The 20,584-nt window shown below is 50.9% G+C and overlaps 1 protein-coding gene across 1 annotated transcript; it reads right to left on the bottom strand.

Annotated features, from left to right (window-relative positions):
- Positions 1-856: 856 nt before the first annotated feature.
- LOC132080103 (exocyst complex component 1-like) lies at positions 857-18,592 on the bottom strand. The gene is made up of 14 exons (XM_059483101.1): positions 18,407-18,592; positions 14,844-15,071; positions 13,291-13,423; positions 12,337-12,446; positions 11,498-11,638; positions 10,771-10,864; positions 6,965-7,074; positions 6,689-6,796; positions 6,110-6,180; positions 5,775-6,015; positions 5,208-5,391; positions 4,190-4,389; positions 1,189-1,383; positions 857-1,012 (listed from the first exon to the last, which is right to left on the bottom strand). Exons 1-14 carry the CDS (start codon positions 18,590-18,592, stop codon positions 857-859), a joined length of 2,157 nt encoding a protein of 718 aa, XP_059339084.1.
- Positions 18,593-20,584: the final 1,992 nt, after the last annotated feature.

Genomic DNA, 20,584 nt, shown 5'->3' with positions numbered 1-20,584 from the left:
CTCCCACCTCTCTGGCAATGCACAGGGAATCTTGCCTCCAAGATAATTTTCTAACATGCAAAATAAATAAAATAATCTTTGCCCTGTGGGGCAAATATCAAGGAGTTCAAACTCTTCAGTTGTTTAGGAAGAAGGTTGTGACACACAACATGTGAGTCCCATGATCACCCCACGAAACAGAGACAACATTTACAGAATGACAATATATTGGTGAGTTGCTGTAGGAAAATTCCTACAAAAACGGGTTAAAAGCAGGCAATTCCCTGCAGGATCAGTTTGGATCTCTAGAACTGCACATTTCTCCACTCCACTTAAGATGTGAGTAAATCTGAGCTAAAAGCAATAAATCCATTAATATTTACAGCTCTGGACTTTCATCTGCTGGATGACTTTCAGTGCAGAGCCGAGGAGCAGCGCTGCCTGTTGGGATACCTGGATGTGGGAACACCTCTCACTCACAGTGTTTCCATGTGGTTTGACCTCTGGTTTAGCTCAGGCTCACTGAAATTCGAGCACAGAAAAGGAGAAAGTCCCTGGAGAGAAGACACTTTTCCATTGTGAACATTTTGCTGAGGATTTGTGGCACTAGTGCTCACTTAGGGGGAAATCTGAGGCTTGGAGTGTCATTTTCTGGTGGCAAAATGGTTTCCTGGAGCAGGGAAGTTGTAGTTTGGGTCTGACACCTCCACTTCCCCATGAGAGATTTAGTCTAGGACCAACAGGTTGGAAATTGGGATTAAGTTCTGAGTAGAAACCCAAATATCCAACTTGGGAATGGTTTTGTGTTCATCTCCTCGCAGTTGTGGCTGCAGACAAGGGTTCCTGAGCTGCTCCCGACATCCAGAGAGGGATTTCTCTACATGTTGGCCATGGTGATGGAGTTGAAGTAGCTCAGCAAGTCCTCCATGGTGAAATCCAGGGCAATTCCTGCTCCTGCATAGCATTGTTGGATGAGCTCCTCAAACTCTTGGTACTGCCGGATGAATCCCTGCTCCATGGCCTGCCACACCACCTGGAAAAGCAAAAACCTGCTCCATGGCCTGCCACATCACCTGGAAAAGCAAAACCCCTGCTCCTTGGCCTGCCATACCACCTGGAAAAGCAAACCTCAGCTCCTTCCCCTGCCCCTGCAGCCACCCAACCTGAATCCCAACCATCCCAGTGTCACACCCATCCCACTCCAGTTACCGGCAGCAGATTTCCCTCAGGGGACAGATGTTTGTGCATTGTCCTGTAGAGGCTCTCCAGGGCCCTTTTGACTTCCTTGCCAGGATATTTTTCGATGACTTTCCGCAGTTCCTGCTTGCTGTAGGCCAGCTGGAAACTGAGCTCCTCTTCCTTCACCCCCTGAGCCAGGCGGGCCTTGACACCCTCGAAGAAATGCTGGGAAGGGAAAGGAAGGTTTGGGAAGGGAAGGTTTGGGAAGGGGAAGGGGAAGGGAACATGGACATCCCATGAGGAGCCATCCCGAGGTGGATTCCTGCACCAGGGCTGACACCTGAGCGCTGCCCTCAGTTCCCATGTCTAATTCAGTTGAAATGAAGAATTTAAGGATGTTTAATGGAGTGCTGGAGATTTTTATCCTCCAGGAAAGCAGAACATTGGGAATTTCACGGTTCTCTCCTCTCCCTGCTCAACAAGGGTTGCAGGCCCATGGAGCAATGAGACTGCTGGAAAATCCCTCCGGTTCCTTGGTTCTCTCCCCAGTTTTCTCCCCACAGAGGGTCTGGAGCCAGAGGTGGGGAAAGGGGATCCCAGAACCTGCAGAGGTGTAAAGCAAAACCTGAATTTTCTCAGTTCTCCTGACATCTCTGCCAGAGCTGGACAGGAAACTCCACATCTGCTGTGAAACAAGGGAATAATCCCTTCCTTCATCCTCCTGCCTCTTCATACACCCAAAGAATCTGTTTGGCTATTCCTGCTGCAATTTGGCTGTGAAGAAATACCCTAAATCCCAAGGACTTTGAGTTCCCAAATGTAGGAATTGTTTCCAAGAACCAGGAATTTGCCTCTATATTACTTACATTGTCACAGACATCTTTTATGAAAAATCCTTTCCTTAGGATTTTTCCTCCTGAGTAGCTGAGAGGCCTCAGGGACAAAATGCAAACAATGGTTATCTGCTGCTGTGGAATGCAACAGGTGCATCTGGGATTGGTCTCGTGTGGTTGTTTCTAATTAATCACAGTCAGCTGGCTCGGACTCTGTCCCAGCCACAAGCTTTTGTTATAATTTCATTCTTTTTCTATTCTCAGCTAGCCTTGTGATGAAATCCTTTCTTCTATTCTTTCAGTATAGTTTTAATATAATATATATCATAAAATAATAAATCAGCCTTCTGAAACATGGTGTCAGATCCTCATCTCTTCCCTCATCCTCAGACCCCTGTGAACACGGTCACACTTACACCTCTTTGCACCTCCTCTTGCTGAAGAGAAACTGGGAGAGCTGGAGAAGGCCATGCCAGGATTTTCAAGTGCTGTCATACCCCTTTGTTGTGAGCAATGAAATTATCTTTTCCCTTGGAAAAGGGAGGATTTGAAGCCATAGCAGAGCTCAGGTAGCACAAGACACAGAACTGATTTTCCAGCCAAGCCAACAAATGTTTGACAGCAAGGACTGGAAACAAATTGGAAGTAACAGGTCCCATAAATAATTCCAGCTGAGCTCCATCTGCGAGACATTTTCGGGAGAGGAAGGAGCGGAAGAGCTGCAGCCTCGGGAAGGGGGGAATGTCTGTTTGAGTTAGCAGAGCCAGATGCTCTTAGCTCAGTTAACAAAGCAGCCACTGGGGAAGGCTTGGATGGATCATCCCAGGCAGCTGTGAAAAAAGAGCTGGGATCTGCCACATGCAGGCACGCAACCGGAGTGGGGATGGGAGCAAACTGGGAGCAAACTGGGAACAAACTGGGAGCAAGCTGGGAGAAAACTGGGAGCAAACTGGGAACAAAGTGCAAACAAACTGGGACCAAACTGGGAACAAACTGGGAGCAAACTTGGAAAAACCTGGGAACAAACTGGGAGCAAACAGGGAACAAAGTGGGAGCAAATTGGGAGCAAACTGGGAACAAACTGGGAGCAAACTGGGAACAAACTGGGAGCAAACTGGGAGAAAACTGGGAGCAAACTGGGAACAAACTGGGAGCAAACCGGGAGCAAACTGGTAGCAAACTGGGAACAAACTGGGAGCAAACTGGGAGAAAACTGGGAGCAAACCGGGAGCAAACTAGGAGCAAACTGGGAGCAAACTGGGAGCAAACCGGGAGCAAACTAGGAGCAAACTGGGAGCAAACTGGGAGCAAACCGGGAGCAAACAGAGCAAACTGGGAAAAACCTGGGAGCAAACTGGGAACAAACCTGGGAGCAAATTGGGAGCAAACTGGGACCAAGCTCCCCAGCAATGCTTTGGAATTCTGCCCCCCGTGTCTTGGTTCACCATTTGGAAATGGGCACAAGGACAAGGCAGCGGGAGAAGGAAAAACCCACACATGGTTTGGATTGTCAGAAGAGGGACTGGGAAAGACTTCCCTGGAGGAAAGGAGGGCTGAGCACATTGTCTGGATATCAGGAACTTTTTCCAGTGAGAACAGGCTGGGATGGCAAATCAAACCTGCCCAGGGATGTGATAGAGTCCCAGCACTGGACAGGGAGCTACAGAGTCTCATCCAAGCAGTGAAGTTTGCCCTGGGTGATCCTTGGGGATCCCTTCCAGCCTGGGATTCTGTGGTGCTGCTGAGGTGGGACTGCACAGCCAGACCCAGCAGTGGTCAGGGAAGGGAGCACTGGAGAGGACATTCCACATCTGCTGTGAAACAAGGGAATAATCCCTTCCTTCATCCTCCTGTCCCTTCATACAGCCCAAGAATCTGTTTGGCTATTTCTGCTGCAATTTGGCTGTGGAAAAATACCCTAAATCCTAAGGATTTAGAGTTCCTAAATGTACAGACTGTTTCCAAGGAACAGGAATGGACTCCTGCACTATTCACACCCCTTTGTGTCTGTGCTCAGACTGGCAGAGCTAGAGGAGGCAATGCCAGGATTTTGGGAACCCCTGAGCAGAATGAAATTCAGGGGCTCTCATATCCTGTGACAACAAAGTAATATAATCCCAGACTGGATTCAGGGCAGGGAGATTTGCACACCAGTTAATGCAGAGCTTTGGGAAGAGCCCTTGGGGTCCTGTGCTCACCTTGAGCCTCTCTAGGGGCTGGCCCACGTACGTGGAGATGTATTTCTCCATGTGCTCCCTGCACCTTTGCTTGGCCTCTCTCTTCTTGCCCTCCAGGCAGGGGATGTTCCTTTGGCACAGGAAGTTGTGGATGTGGTGGAAGTTTTCCATCATCACCATATCCGTGTTCACCTTCAGGTTGGCTGAGGAGAGGCTGCTGACTGGGAAGGAAGGAGGGAGTCAGGGGTGGAGAGAAGCCCCTGCAAGGCTCCCAGGAGGGATGTGCCCTTGGGATGGCTCATTTGAACCCTCTGACTTCAGAAGGAGTCATCATAACACAAATCCACGATTCCCTGCCTGACCTGCTCCCCTGCCAACATTCCTGAACCCTGGCATGGTCCATGGATTGTTGTCCACCTCCATGGATTTATCAGTGGGTCACCCCAGGCTCACCCACAGGTGGGAGCTGCCCCTCTGCACCACCTCCTGATCTGTGGTCAGAGCTGGGAATTCTGCAGCCCCTCAGATCCTCTCCAGGCAGGAAAACAGGATATTTCCACTGACAGGAAGCTGAGGGCTCCAGCTGGGATAACACAGGGATGTACTGGAAGCTCCCCACCCCACTCTCCCAACCCCTCTCTCCCTACCAACACCCCTTGGTAGTTTTGGGGGAATTTTGGAATTTTTCTGGCTCCCAAGACCTTGTAAGATGAGATTGATCCATGAGGAGCTCTCCCTCCACAGCGGGGCAGGAGATGTTGGAACTGGATCCAAAGCTGAGCCCTGTCACCCTGGGGCCATCCCCCTGTGACAGAGCACCCAGAATGTGCCTAGTGCTCCAGGACCTTGCTCAGGGAAAGGGGTTTGAGGAGCAGGCTCAGGGGACAGGCAGCTCCCACCCTGCCACACCTGGGATGTGCAGAGAGATTTCAGTGCCAGGGACAGGCAGCTCTCCCACCCTGCCCTGGTGGCCCAGCTGGTCACTCCTGCAGCTGCAGGGGGACATTTCCTGCCCAGCACACCCAGCCCTGGCACTCACTGCTGCTGAGGACGCTGCTGGCCAGCCTGAGCTGGGCCCTGTCGAGCTCCCCCCGGCGCTGGCACGTCTGGAACATCTCCTCAGAGAGGGCCACCAGCTCCTGGAAGCGGCTGACACAGGGCAGGATCCCCCCTCTGGTCCTGCTGGCAGGCTTGGCCTCCTCCATCTCCTTGCACAAGGTCCCCTGAGAATGACACAGAGGTGGCACCCTCAGATCTGGCCTTGTTTGGAGGAGCACAGGCCAGGAAACAAGGCAAGGAACTTGGGAGGGCTTTGCCATTTACAATGCCCTCTGCAACCCCAAGGGGTGTGACGCTCCCTGTTTGAGGCTGACACGGAGCTGTGCCATTGCCCAGGGAGCTTTGGGATCCCCATCCCTGCAAGGTGTCCAAGGAACACCTGCATGGGCACTCAGAGCTCCGGCTGGGGACAAGCTGGGCATCAGGCACAGCTTGGACTCGGTGATTGGGGAGGTCTTCTCCAGCCTCCAGGGCTGTGTTTGGAAGGTTCTGGAAGAGTCAAACACCCCTCAGGTGTGTTGGGCTCCCTCCCACCACGGACACTCACGATGCATTTGTTGAGGTTGCTCTTGGCCAGGAGCAGCACGTTGCCCAGGAGGGAGTGCAGGAAGGACGAGGAGGGAGATGAGGAAAGGCCCCGGGTGCCCAGCACGGAGTCACTCAGGGCCACCAGGACCTGCAGGCAGCCCAGGGGCTGAGCCTTGCCGCAGACATCCAGAAATGCCCTCAGCTCCGGCTCCAGGCAGCTGAAGATGTCGCTCAGCAGTTGAGTTGTGGCTTCTTCTGCCCTTAAAAACCAAACCAAACCATGGGAAAGGTCAGGAATTAGCTGGGAGGGGACACTCCAGCCTGTGTCCTGTCTGTATCCCATCCCTCACGTACTGGCTCTGGCTCTTGGAGCAAGGAGGGTCCTCTGGAGCTGCTGTGGGCTCTCCTGCCTTGGTGGCAGATCCCTGAAAAAAGATTAGAGTGGAAATCATCAAAGGATCCCAGAGTGGTTTGGAATGGGCCCCAAACTCCTGGGCAGGGACACCTCCCACTGTCCCAGGTGCTCCAAGCTCTGTCCAACCTGGTCTGGGACACTTCCAGGGATGGAGCAGCCACAGCTGCTCTGGGAATTCTATCCCAGCACCTCCCCCCTCACAGGGAGGAATTCCTCCCCAATATCCCAGCTAAACCCACCAAATGATTTATCTGCTCTCCCTCAGCCAGGAAAATGAGCTGCAGATTTATTTCTGCTGCCTCTTGTTCAATGCTTGGAGAGCCCTGATTTTCCTGGAGCTGTGAATTAAATTCCATTTTGTCCTCCTCTGAAGCTTCCCCACGGCTGGTTCCTGGAGGATGGGAGCCCAGGAGAGCCCAGGTACCCCATGGAGAATGGAGAATGGAGAATGGAGAATGGAGAATGGAGAATGGAGAATGGAGAATGGAGAATGGGCCTGGAGAGAGCACGGTGCTCACCCTCACCTCCAGCTCCACGGAGCCACAGCTGAGGCAGAAGAATTCCTGCAGGAATTGCTGCTCTGAGGTGCAGAGGGGCTGCAACTGGCTCAGCACCTGCTCCAACACCTGCTGAGAAACCACCTTTGGTCTGGGAGCCCTCTGGGACTCACTGGGGACACCAGAGCACCCCTGTGCCCACCTGAGGGGATGTGGGGAGCACAGGGAGCCCCTCAGCCCTGCCCAGAGAGGGACAGGAGCCCCTGAGGAGCCCCTGAGGAGCCCTGAGCCCCTTACCCTGCTCATGCTCCCCCTGGCCAGGGCGTCCTCCTGGCTGTCGCTGCTCCTGGGGAGTCTCCACCACGGCTGCCTGCTCCCTGCTGGCTTCTGCCACGTCTCCTGCAGACCTGCACGGGGTGTGGGATGTCACAAACCTCCTCCCTCTGGCATTCTCCAGCGCCTGAACTCCTGGAGAGTCAAACTCTTAAATGCCTCTTTTTATGTCTGACCTCATAAATTGGTCTTTTCCTGTTGCGTTCAGATAAATGGGGAATTCAGAAAAAAATCCCTTTTTTTTTCCCTGCCTCCTCACTTGTTTCCCCCTCCTTTTCATTGTTTTTGTTTCATTAAACTGCCTTTTGATTTCACTGATTGGGGTGTTTATCCCTTTGCTGCCTTGTGCTCACTCCTGACAGCTGGGTTGTGGAAAATCCCAGGGGATAAGAGAAGAGATCAACACAAAAACCGGCAAAAGCCTCAGGAAAATTGTTTGGTGCTTAATTTCGATTGTAAATTGCCATAAAAAAATATCCAGAGGAGGTGGGAATGGCTTTTTTCTCAAAAAATGCCCTTTTAAAATAAAAATATTTCACCTGGAAATAAATACATTTCTCCAACACTGGCAGTTTTAGCACTGGGGGCTTGCCCTGAGTGGAAAAGTTGAAAAAAATCCTTTGAAAGATGTGTTTAAAAACATTCTTCTACTCTCTGAAAGGAATCAGTGGGGAAACATCCAGATTATTTCCTAATTATTTCCAGAAATGGGAATCATTCCCTTATTCCAAAGGTTCTGGGGCAGTCAGGTCACCTCTCCATCAATCATAGTATCTCAAATATCTTTATTTGAGCCACTCCTGAAGGGTTTTCCCTTTGGGAAGGATTTGTGAGCTCCGTGCTCAGCAGGGATGAGGGATGAGCCAGCCCTGCTCACGACCTCAGCCTTGCTAAAACCAGGACTAAATTAAGGAGCTGCTGTCTGGCCTTTTTCTCACCATTTCATTATAATTTCACCAGCTGGGAAGTGGCAAAACCGGGAAAAAATAAATCTTCCAACAGCAAATGGGAAAGAATTTAACAAGCCTACAGAAAATGGAATGGCAAAATGAGAAAGGACTTAATTACTGGCCCCTAATTAATTATAAACAGCTCGAGGTTGCCTTCTAAACTCACTCTCCCATCACATAAGGCAAGAAATCAGCAGGTGGTGCCATAAATAGAATCCTTTATGGGGGCAGGGAATCAACCCAAAAAATTTACTGGGATAATCAGGAGAAAGAAAATGGCCTGGAGACCTGGACTGGAATATTATCCAGCAGGGATGAGGGGTGTTTGACAGCAGGGTGAGGGATATTTTCCAGCAGGGATGAGAGAAGTTTTGGGGCAGGGATGAGGGAAGTTTGACAGCAGGGATGAGGGATGCTTTGGGGCAGGCATGTGGCATGTTTTGGGGCAGGGATAAGGGATTTTTGACAGCAGGATGAGCGATTTTTTCCAGCAGGGATGAGGGATGTTTTGGGGCAGGGATGAGGGATTTTTGATGGCAGGGATAGGGGATATTTTCCAGCAGGGATAAAGGGTGTTTTGGGGCAGGGATAAGAGATTTTTTTTCCAGCAGGGATGAGGGGTGTTTGACATCAGGGATGAGGGATGTTTTGAGGCAGGGATAAGGGATTTTTGACAGCAGGATGAGGAAAGTTTTGGGGCAAGGATGAGCGAAGTTTTGGGGCAGGGATAAGGGATATTTTCCAGCAGGATGAGGGGTGTTTTCCAGCAGGGATGAGGGGTGTTTTGGGCCAGGGATGAATGAAGTTTGACAGCAGGATGAGGGATATTTTCCAGCAAGAATGAGGGATGTTTTGGGGCCGGGATGGGGAATCTTTCCATCAGGGATGAGGGGTGTTTTGGGGTAGGGATGAAGGGTGTTTTGGGGCAGGGATGAGAATGTTTTGGGGCAAGGATGAGGGATGTTTTGGGGCAGGGATAAGGGAGTTTTGACAGCAGGATGAGGGATATTTTCCATCAGGGATGAGGGGTGTTTTGGGGCAGGGATAAGGGATATTTTCCATCAGGGATGAGGGGTGTTTTGGGGCAGGGATGAGGGATGTTTTGGGGCAGGATTCCTCCCAGCCCAGGCTCCATCCATGAGCAGGAAGGCCCTTGGCTGAGGTTCCTGCAGAAGTTCAGCAGAGCCATTCCTGCCCTGCCAACCATCCCCGGTGGCTCAGCCATCTCTGCAGGAATGCTGCTGCAGCAGGAGGATCTGGGAGCAGGGACAGCCCTGGGACAGCGTGAGCAGCACCCTGAGAGCCAGAACAGGAATTCTGGCCTGTCCTGGGGCTGGGCAGGGTCACCTTCCCCTGCTGTCCCCCTGCTCTGCTGCAGCGATAGCACTGAGAGACAACGCCTGCCCCAGGGAAGGTGCCGCTGCCTCTGTGGCACAAACTGCTAAAAACTCCCCCTTTTCTCACGAACTGTGAGGTTGTTCCAACGCTCTGCTCGCATCAAGGATGGGCTGAACAGCCCCTGGGGCTTCCTGCCTGTCCCAGACCTGTCCTCACCCTCTGGAGCAGAGCAGGGACATCCCAGGACAACAGAATTCACCCTGTCCTGCCCGTGGAGCAGCCCCAGCGCTGGGCAGACACTTTGGGATGATTTCTACTGGAGCAGGAACTCCTTGTAGCCTTCCAAGGGTTTTCTCCTGGGGTTTAATCCCTCCTGGGGTTTATAGATTCGTGTAGGATTTAAAGATTGGTAAAATACTGTTTTACAGTTTAATGTTCATGTAAGGGGCTGGAAGTGCTGACTCTGATGGACAAAACAAACCAGCCTGACCTTCAAACTGGGCCAAACTGGCCTGGAAATTTCCATTACAGCCCTTTGTTTTGCTGAGGGAAAATGTGACTTGTGGGCCATAAAATATTTCCAGAGGAGACAGATCAGTTTCTCTTTTTATCTTCAGAAACACCTGACTGGAATATTTTGAGTCAGACCCAGCGATTTGGGTGGAAATGAGCACCTTGGGACAGCAGGGCCTGGCAGTCAGCTCGCTGTGAAATCACTCCATAAATATTGCTGTGAATTCCCTCTGTCTCCTGGGACAGGCTTCCCTGTGCAGGGGAAAGTGTCTGGGGAATCCTGCATGAAAGATGGACCAGGCTTTAGAGAATCCTGAAATCCAGGAATGCTTTGGGCTGGGGGTAACCAGAAAATCACCTCATGCTATCTGTGCTATGGGCAGGAACACCTTCCACTCACTATCCCAGGTTGCTCCAAGCCTGTCTGACATGGTCTGGAACATTTCCAGGGATGGGGGAATTACAGGGTGTTCCTGGAGCCTCCTCCAGGCTGAACAACCCCAGACCCCTCAGGTCCTCATGGGAGAGGAGCTCCAGCCCTTGGAGCAGGGGCAGGCAAGGGAAGAGAAAACGTGGTGGGGTTTTTTCAGGAGATAATGGTGGAATGGGAATCTTTGAGAGCCTGGGTTTTGTTTTTCAGGCTTTTCTACATCCCTTCTCTCTCCCGTGGCTGCTTGGAACAGGATCCCAGCCACCACTGTGTCATTCCTGAGCCCTGCACAGGGAAGGACAGAAAAGCTCCAGCTCTGAGGAGCAGCCAAACAAAAGTGGGGAGTTCATGGAGCTGAGGCTCTCCCCAGCACTGCCTGGAGTGGAGCAGAGCTGGATTTTCCCACTGCCACCTGCAGAGCCAGGACACAAAGTGCTGGAGCACACCTGGGGATGACACCTGTGCTGGAGGGGACTGTCCCCATCCCTGGGTGCCCAACCCTGCCCAGCAGCACCGAGGGCACATTTTGAACCACTCACTTCCTTTTCTTCTTCCTGACAGGGAGATCTTGGCCTGCTCGAAAAGGGCTCTGATTTCCCGCTCGTAGAGCCTGCCAAAGTTCTGGGAGTACACCTGGAATGGGCAGGAAAGGCCAGGTAAGAGCAAAAAGTGAAGATTTGGGCATTTCAGATCATTCACTTCAGCACTATCCTGGCACCCCTCTGTTGCAGAAATCTTTTATGGAAAACCTTTTCCTTAGGGTTTTTTCTCCTGAGAAGATGAGGCCTCAGGAACAAAATGTAACCAATGGTTATCTGCTGCTGTGGAATGCAACAGGTGCATCTGTGATTGGCCCATGTTGGTTGTTTCTAATTAATGGCAATCACAGCCCAGCTGGCTCGGACAGAGAGCTGAGCCACAAACCTTTGTTATCATTCTTTGCTATTCTATTCTTAGCCAGCCTTCTGATGAAATCCTTTCTTTTATTCTTTTAGTATAGTTTTAATGTAATATATATAATAAAACAATAAATCAAGCCTTCTGAAACATGGAGTCAGATCCTCATCTCTTCCCTCACCCTCAGACCCCTGTGCACACCATCACACCCCCAGGTTCCTGTTGGGCACAGAGCCCCAGGCTGGCCAGACATCCCCAGAAGCTCTGGAATCTCAGGTGTCTCACGGCTCAGGTCCCACCAGGAGCTCCCCACTGGACCTGCTGCTCCCGGGGAAGGTCTGCAGTGCCTGCTGAGGGTCTCAGCCCTACCTTGGGGAGGTCCCAGAACAGAGCAGGGTTGGAGCTCCTCAGCCAGGCCATCAGGGGGGTGAAGGGCAGCAGCTCCTCGTGGTGGGGTCTGTGCCCTGGGGCAGCCACGGTGCCACCAAGAGCAGGGACCTGGGAATTGCCCTGAAGGGAGAGAAATGAGAGAATAAATTCACATCAAACAGCCTGGAAAACCTGCTGGGACACTGCACCCGCAGGGTTGTGCAGGTGGGGTGGGAGTGGGGCAGGTTCAGAGCAGATCCAGATGGAAAAGTTGGCTCAGGGATGTGCCCAGCCAAGGCCTGCAAATCTCCAAGGATGGAAACCCCACAGCTCCTTCCCAGCTCCCTTCTCAGAACCACTGCCTGAAACCAAACACCAAGGATTTGAGGAAGTAAGGATTTGGGAATTGCTCCTTTCCACAGAAGGAAATCTCTGGAATTCCTGCCCACAGGGATCTTGTCCATCAAATCTTTCAAACTGCCACATCAGCGCTGGAAGATGTTAATCAAAGGATCACAGGGTTGGGGTTTACCTTGGGATTTTAGGTTACAAACAGATCAACATGCCTGAGAATAAAATAAGAAAAGCCAACAAAAAATCCCCAGGCCTGAGGATTTAAGGAATGTCACCAGAGGGATTTTGGGAACATGGATTGCTCATACATCCCTGGAAAATTAATCTGAGGACTGAGGGACAATGGCAAGGAGAAGGTATGTGGGGAGATCTCTTTGGAGAGACAATTTGGGACAATCCTGTCACAGCAGCATCTCCTGCACCACTGGCCCCACCTCCCCAGAATATTCCAATTTCCCAGGATTTTAGGGAAGAGTGGAGCCCACCTGCAGCTCGAAGATGTTGGTGATGTGGCTGATGAAGGAGCTCTCGAAGTTCTGCTTGAGGGTTTCAAACAGGATCAGCTGCTCAGCCACTGCCTGCAGCTTCCGGTAACCTCGGGGGAAAAAAGGATATTTTGGGATTTGGGGGGATCTGGGGGAGCTGCAGACCCACACCCTTCAGAAAACTGGGAACTCAGATAGAAGTCTTGAGATAAATCCACCCGAAAGCTGATGAAGGAGCAAAAGCTTTCCTGTGGTACCAAGTGTGACGGTGTTCACAAGGGTTTTCAGATAAGGGAAGAGATGAGAATGTTGACTCCATATTTCAGAAGGCTTGATTTATTATTTTATAATATATATTACATTAAAACTATACTAAAAGAATAGAAGAAAAAGTTCTCATCAGAAGGCTGGCTAAGAATAGAAAAGAATGAATAGCAAAGGTTTGTGGCTTGGACAGAGAGTCTGAGCCAGCTGTGCTGTGATTGGCCATTAATCAGAAACACCCACATGAGACCAATCACAGATGCACCTGTTGCATTCCACAGCAGCAGATAATCAATGTTTGCATTTTGTTCCTGAGGCCTCACAGCTTCTCAGGAGGAAAAATCCTAAGGAAGGTTTTTTAATGAAAATATGTCTGCGACACCCAAGGAAATACAGACAAGGAGTGGAAAATAAAATTAAAAAAATAAAAATCATCCATGAGTCCAGCCTCAGCCAAGGAGACACACCCAGTCTCACCACAAGGAAAACCTGGGATTTCCTGCCAGGATCAAGTCCCTGCACACTTCCAGGGATCCAAACCTCCCCCATCCTGCCACAATGAGCTGCTGTTTTCCACAGACAGCCCTGACCAGGATTTCCAGCCACAGCTTCCCCAGCTCCTTCCCCAGCTCCAGGAGGTGCCCACCCCTGTCAGGGGATCCCGTGGGAGGAATCCCAGCTCCTACTCACAGGGCTGGATGGGGAGCTCCATGCAGGAGGACAGAGCCTGGGCTGCGGCCGTGCAGGCCTCAATGGCCGCAGGGCTGGACAGGTCTGCCCTGCTCAGGGCAGCACAGTGCTCCCTGCTCAGCTGCAGCTGGGTCTGAAACACAGCCAAACACACATAGACACAGCCAGAGCACGGCTAAACACAGCTAAACACAGCCAGAGCATGGCTAAACACAGCCAGAGCACAGCTAAACACAGCCAGAGCATGGCTAAACACAGCCAGAGCACAGCTAAACACAGCCAGAGCATGGCTAAACACAGATAAACACAGCCAGAGCACAGCCAAACACAGCTAAACACAGCCAGAGCATGGCTAAACACAGATAAACACAGCCAAACGCAGCCAAACACAGCCAAACACAGCTAAACACAGCCAGAGTACAGATAAACACAGAGCACAACTCACATACAGGCAGAGAGCACAGCTAAAAACAGCTAAACACAGCTAAACACAGCCAAACACAGCCAAACACAGCCAGAGCATGGCTAAACACAGCCAAACACAGCTAAACACAGATAAACACGGCCAAACACAACTAAACAGCCAAACACAGCCAGAGCACAGCCAAACACAGCTAAACACAGCCAGAGCACAGATAAACACAGCTAGAGCACAGCTCACACACAGCCAGAGCACAGATAAACACAGCTAAACACAACTAAACACAGCCAGAGCACAGATAAACACAGCTAAATACAGAGCACAACTCACATACTGCCAGAGAGCACTGCTAAACACAGCTAAACACAACTAAACACAGCCAAACACAGCCAAACACAGCCAGAGCATGGCTAAACACAGCCAAACACAGCTAAACACAGATAAACACGGCCAAACACAACTAAACAGCCAAACACAGCCAGAGCACAGCTAAACACAGCTAAACACAGCCAGAGCACAGCTAAACACAGCTAAACACAGCTCACACACAGCCAGAGCACAGATAAACACAGCTAAACACAACTAAACACAGCCAGCCCCTCATCCCTGCCATTGCATCCCCTCCCATCCCTTCTCATCCCTTCCCCTCCCATCCTTTCCCTTACCATCCCATCCCATCCCATCCCATCCCACTGGGAATGCTGCTGGCTGGAACAGCCCAGTGCTGCCCTCAGCAGCAGCTCCTGTGTCCATCAGGAAATCCATGGAAGTCCCCCATGAAAACCAATGTTCTGCTCAGGAACAGCTGCAGTGGTGGCCGAGGAAGGCCTGGTGTTGCAAGCTCTGCTTCTAATTAATTAATTAGTTTGTTAATTGTTGGGTTTGTATTCCCAGGTCAGGATTATTTATTCAGCTTTGTCATTCCAATCCTGCCCTGGAAAAGGCCTTTCAGAGCCCCCTCTGGGCCATGGTGAGGGTCCTGCTCATCCCAGCCTTTCTCTGGGCTTGCAGCACCATCCCCATTTCCCAGTGCCCTTGCAGACAATCAGAGCTCTCAGTGTTTAAAATTCCCTGGAAGTGTTTCCCAGCCGATTCACCGGCTGAAGATTAATGTCCCTGCGAGCCCACGCACCGTGAGGAGCAGGATCTCATCCATCAGCCTGCTCCTGTTGGAGGCCGGGCGCTGCAGCAGGGAGCTCTCCTGGTGGATGTGGTCCATCCTGTGCCTCACAGCGCCCAGCAGCTCCTCACACACCTGCAGGCTCTGCTCCAGCCTGCCCACCTCGGCCAGGGCCTCGTCCAGGGCGCCCATCAGCTGCGCCAGCTGCTGCTCCGAGGAGAGGATGGCCTGCAGGTTGGCCTGTGGGAAATGGGAGCACAGGGATTCAGAGCTGGGCAGGGATGTGTCACCATGCTGGGGTCAATTGTTCTGTCTCTCACCCTCCTGAGGCACAGCAGGGATGGTGTCGCTGTAACCTGCAGGGTGTTGGTGGGAGTGCCACTGTCCCACCCTGGCCAAATGCCACCTGCGTGTCCCCAGGGCACACAGAGCCCTGCCCTGGGCAAGGTGTCCCCTCAGGGCACCTCCAGCTGCCCCAGCAAGCAAATTCCTGGGCAGTGTCCAGGAAAATCTGGCCATGAGCACAAAAATCTCCATGGTTCTGGAGAGGCCGCCAAGCCCTGCTGGATGTGTGTCCTGGGAGTGTTACTGAGGGAGTGTCCAACCCTCCCCTCCACGAGTGGTGGAGTGTCCTGAGGACCTGAGTGTCCATCCCATGAGATTTCAGAGAATCCCAGTCTGGTTTAGGCTGGGAAGGGACCTTAAAGCTCTTCCCATTCAACCCCATTCTTAATTTCAAATTGCCCAAATGACGGAGCTGTCAGTTCAGCTAATCTGTCCTGGAAAGACAAGCCTCTCTGTGATCCAGTGACAATCTCCAATGTCTGGCATCTCTTCACTGAGCGGAGCAGATACTGTCCCTTATTAATGCCAGGAGACTGGCACCTGGGTTCACTTTCACAGAGAAAATTTTTGTAAGTAAATGGAATGCCAAGGAAATTGCTAATGTGGCTGTCCCATGGCAGGGACACCTCCCACTGTCCCAGGGTGTCCCAGTGTCCAGCCTGGCCTTGGGCACTGCCAGGGATCCAGGGTGGGCACCTGTGCCAGGGCCTGCCCACCCTGCCAGGGAACAATTCCCAATTCCCAATATCCTATCCATCCCTGCCCTGTGTCAGTGGGAGCCATTCCCTGTGTCCTGTCCCTCCATCCTTGTCCCCAGTCCCTCTCCAGCTCTGCTGGAGCCCTTTCAGGTCCTGGCAGGGCTCTGAGCTCTCCTCTCCAGGTGGACACTCCCAGCTCTCCCAGCCTCTCTAACCCTGGACACTCATCTCCAAAAGCAGCAGCTCCACATTCTGCTTCCCTGCCACACCCAGGGACCCCATCGCATCTCATCCCATCCCATCCCATCCCATCCCATCCCATCCCATCCCATCCCATCCCATCCCATCCCATCAGCTCTGCCCAGAGCTTCCCATTTATTAATTGCTCTTTAATTAGAGCCAGAAGCCTCCCCCACGCCTGTCCCTGCCACTCCTTCAGGCTGTCACCCCGAGGAGCATCCCTGGTGACATTGATGGGACAGGGCTGTGGGAAGGGGCTCTCCAGAGGCTCCAGGAACAGGAATAACATTCAGCCCCAGCACAGAGCTGCTGGGAGCTGCCTGCAGCTCCACATGTGCTGGGATCCTGGAATTCTGCAGGAATATCAATGTCCAAATCAGAGCCTTTGGCCTCCCGGTGTCCCGGCCATGCCGTCCTTCCCTTTGCAGAAATCAGCTTTTCCTTGCTGCCAGTGCAGGGATTTCTGTGACTCCCAGAACAGCTGGGTGAGAGGAGGGTGATTAATATGGGAGAGAAAGCCCAAGGTGCTATCACTGGGATGTGGGGAAAATATTGAAATAGATGCATGTGCTGGTCCAACTTGCTGGGATTAATAACATTTAATATTGGAGATTAAGGCTCGGAAATGGAAATGCTCATTAATTAATTTGTATTAGAGGGAAGTCACATTTATTCATTAGAAGGCATTAAAATAATGTATTCAACGGTGCCTTTCATCTCAAAAAAACTTAATAAAGATGTATTTGTTGCTCTCCCAGGGTGTTTTACAGCTGGGAACAGTCACAAAGTGCCTAAATTCCTTGCCAGGAGCTGGCAGGAACAAACCTCAGGAGTTTGGGCTTCCAGATTAACTTCCAAGTGTAATAAATCATATATGGGAATACAGCAGACTCTGCAGCTTAAGGAGGTTCGATTTAGGGTTTGTGGTTTCTTGTATGACTTAAGATATTTCCTTTGGCTTATTTTTCCCCTGTTTTTCCTTGGCTACCAACCATAAAATCCCAGATATTTTAGCAGAAGATAAGTGCTCAAAGCAGCTTTCATAGTTTTTTTGTTCCAGCACTTAAAGGAGAAATTTCCTCTGCAGAAATGCAATAAATGACAGCAACCCCAATGGAGTCAGTAAAGCTCAGTAGTCAAAAGCCATGGAATGGTTGGGGTTGGAAAGGACCTTAAAGCCCATCCAGTTCCAGCCACCCAGGGATGGGAGCCAGGGATACTGAAGGATCCTTTTCCAGGGGACTCTTGAGCTCCTTGGTTTCATTTCCTCCCTTTCCCTTCCAAATCCATGGAAAACCACAGAATCCTGGAACGGTTTGGGATGGAAGGAACCTTAAAGCCCATTTTGTCCCAACACCTTCCACCATCCCAGGCTGCCCCAAGCCTCATCCAGCCTGGCCTTGGACATTTCCAGGGATCCAGGGGCAGCCCAGCTTCTCTGGGCACCTGTGCCAGGGCCTGCCCACCCTCACAAGAAATTCTGGAAATATCCTGTGCCTTTTCCACTGGCCCTTCCTGCTGGTTTATATTTTCCTTTTCAATCCCCTTCCAGCTCTGTTTTATTTTTCTCCCCTTTTCACTCTCCCTGGATCCTGCTGTTCCTTCTGTAGGGACCTCTTTTGTCCTTTCCCTTCCTCAGGCAGCCCCAGAGCACCCCACAGTCAGACCCTTCCCTTCCCTTCCCTTCCCTTCCCTTCCCTTCCCTTCCCTTCCCTTCCCTTCCCTTCCCTTCCCTTCCCTTCCCTTCCCTTCCCACACCTTCCCTTCCCACACCTTCCCTTCCCACACCTTTCCAAACCTTCCTTTCCCAAACCTTCCCAGAATGTTCCTGGAACCTTCCCTTCCCGGAAGCTTCCTTTCCCTGAACCTTCCCTTCTCTGAACTTCCCTGAACTTCCCTTCCCTAAACCTTCCCAAACCTTCCTTTCTGTAACCTTCCCAGAACATTCCTGGAACCTTCCCTTCCTGGAACCTTCCTTTCCCGGAACCTTCCTGGAGCCTTCTTGGAACCTTCCCTTCCCAAACCTTCCTAAACCTTCCCTTCTGCAACCTTCTCTGAACCTTCCCTGAACCTTCATTTCCCTGAAGCTTTCCGGAACCTTCCCTGAACCTTCCTGGAACATTCCCTTCCCTGAACCTTCCCTGAACCTCCTTTCCCTTCCCAGAACTTCTCTTCCCAGAACTTCCCCTTCCCTTTCCCTTTCCTCCCAGCATTTCTCCCCCAGCAAAGGGCAGAGCAGCTGATGCCCAGAGCCTCATCCCCTCCTTCCAGGCACCTCCATGGCTCCGTTACCTCCTCCAGCTCCCGCAGCTCCCGTTCCAGGTGCTCGGCAAAGGCCACGGAGTGGCTCAGCAGGGCCTCCTCGTGCTCCTCCAGCAGCGCCAGCACAGCCACGGCCTCAGCAGGGCTCAGCCCTGGGAAGGTGCCCAGCCCCTCCTGCAGCCCATCCTCAGCCCGTTCCTGCCTGTCCTGATGCATCCTCAGGGCTGCTCTCCTCACAGACTGCAGCAGGCACAGCTCTCTCTCAGGATCTTCCCTGGGCAAACCAGGAATCCTCTCTCTCAGGGTTTTTCCTGGGCAAGCCAGTGAGAAGCACGGAGAGAAAAAGTGTGTGGTGGTGTTTGAGGGTCCCCAGGATGAGGAAAGAGATGAGAATCTTGACTCAGAAGAATGTTTCAGAAGGCTGATTTATTATTTTACTGTATATATTATATTAAAAGAAAATTATATACTAAAACTATACTAAAGAAAAGAGAAAAGAGACATCAGAAGGCTAGCAAAGAATTGTGACGGTGTTCGCAGGGGTCTGAGGATGAGGGAAGAGATGAGGATCTGACTCCATGTTTAGAAGGCTTGATTTATTATTTTATTATATATATTATATTAAAACTATACTAAAAGAATAGAAGAAAGGATTTCATCACAAGGCTAGCTAAGAATAGAAAAAAAAAAGAATGATAACAAAAGCTTGTGACTCAGACTCTCTGTCTGATCCAGCTAACTGTGATTGGCCATTAATTAGAAACAACCACATGAGACCAATCACAGATGCACCTGTTGCATCCCACAGCAGCAGATAATCATTGTTTACATTTTGTTCCTGAGGCCTCACAGCTTCTCAGGAGAAAAAATCCTAAAGAAAGGATTTTTCATAAAAGATGTCTGCGACAAAGAATGAATAATAAAAACCTGTGACTACTCACAGCCTCGACACAGCTGGACCATCATTGGTCATCAAGTAAAACAAAGCACATGAGACCAATCAAAGATGCACCTGTTGGTAAACCATCTCCAGACCACATCCCACAGTCATCAGATAGTTATTGTTTACATTTCTTTTCTGAGTCTTCTCAGCTCCTCTGGAGAAAAATCTTAGTGAAAGGATTATCACAAAGTATCACAGTGACAGAAGAGAAAACAATTCTTATCTCTACTTGCTGCTCCTGTTGCTTTGGCACATGTGGAATGTGTTATGGAGATTGTTTGCCCAAAGGGATTTGTTAATTGGACACCAGTGAGGGGTGTTTGGCTTCTTTGGCCAGTTAGGTCAAAACTGTGTCCTGCCTGTCTCTGACAGTCACGGGTTTTTCTTTAGTACCTTAGTAGTATAGTATCTTTTTAGCAGGGTATAGTATCTCTTTAGTATTCAATTTAGTGTAGTATTAGTGTAATATAGTATAGCTCAATAAAGCATTGGTTTGGTCTTCTGGAATCATGGAGTCAGAGCACATTATTCCCTGCTTGGGGGCACTCTACTCTGATACATCCCTGTGCAGTGGGGATGGCCAGAGCCCTTTGCTGAGGCCATTTCAGCAGCCCTGCTCAAATCAGGGCCCTCTGAGGCCAAAGGGGGAGCCCACCAGGTGGAATGAGATCATGGAATGGGGCAGAGAAAGATGGGTGTGGGACAAAACAGACACTGGGGCTGGGCTGGGATTTTCCTAGCTCAGGTCTCCAGGATTGTGTGCTGAGCCATCCTGATGTGTCACGCAAAGCTGGGACAAATTCCAAAGGTGAAGAAACTCCTCGATTTAAATTAGAAATTGCTCTGATTTAAATTAGACGTGAGGAAGAAGGGTTTGATAATGAGGGTGGGGATGCCCTGGCACACATTCCCATAGAAACTGTGGCTGATCCCAGATCCCTGGCAGTGCCCAAGGCCAGGGTGGACACTGGGGCTCGGAGCAGCCGGGGACAGTGGGATGTGTCCCTGTCCATGGTCCTTAAGGTCTCTGCCAACCAAAACCCATGTTTTTCTATGGAATGGACTGAAAGTCATCTGCTGTGGAGTTAAATACACATACAAATAATGCATATATAAAACATTTTATATTCACAGATGTATTTACTCCTTCATGAGGGGATATCACCAGGCTCCTGCCCTAGTGTTACCAACCCTCATCTCCCCAGGCCAGAGACACATGGAATTGAGATAAATTGTTTTTATTCCCAGCCTGGCTCTGTGTATCC

Source organism: Ammospiza nelsoni, chromosome 15 (genome assembly GCF_027579445.1).
Source record: "Ammospiza nelsoni isolate bAmmNel1 chromosome 15, bAmmNel1.pri, whole genome shotgun sequence".
NCBI classification, from domain to species: Eukaryota; Metazoa; Chordata; class Aves; order Passeriformes; family Passerellidae; genus Ammospiza; species Ammospiza nelsoni.
Note: the sequence above shows the minus strand (reverse complement) of the source record. Positions and strands in the feature narration are given on the sequence as shown.

Coding starts and splice junctions, on each gene's coding strand:
- LOC132080103 (XM_059483101.1), bottom strand. CDS start 18,592: ATGCATCAGGACAGGCAGGAACGGGCTGAGGATGGGCTGCAGGAGGGG. Junction 10,865..11,497: donor TGTTCTGGGACCTCCCCAAG/GTAGGGCTGAGA, acceptor TGCCCATTCCAG/GTGTACTCCCAGAACTTTGG. Junction 6,181..6,688: donor CCGTGGAGCTGGAGGTGAGG/GTGAGCACCGTG, acceptor ATCTTTTTTCAG/GGATCTGCCACCAAGGCAGG.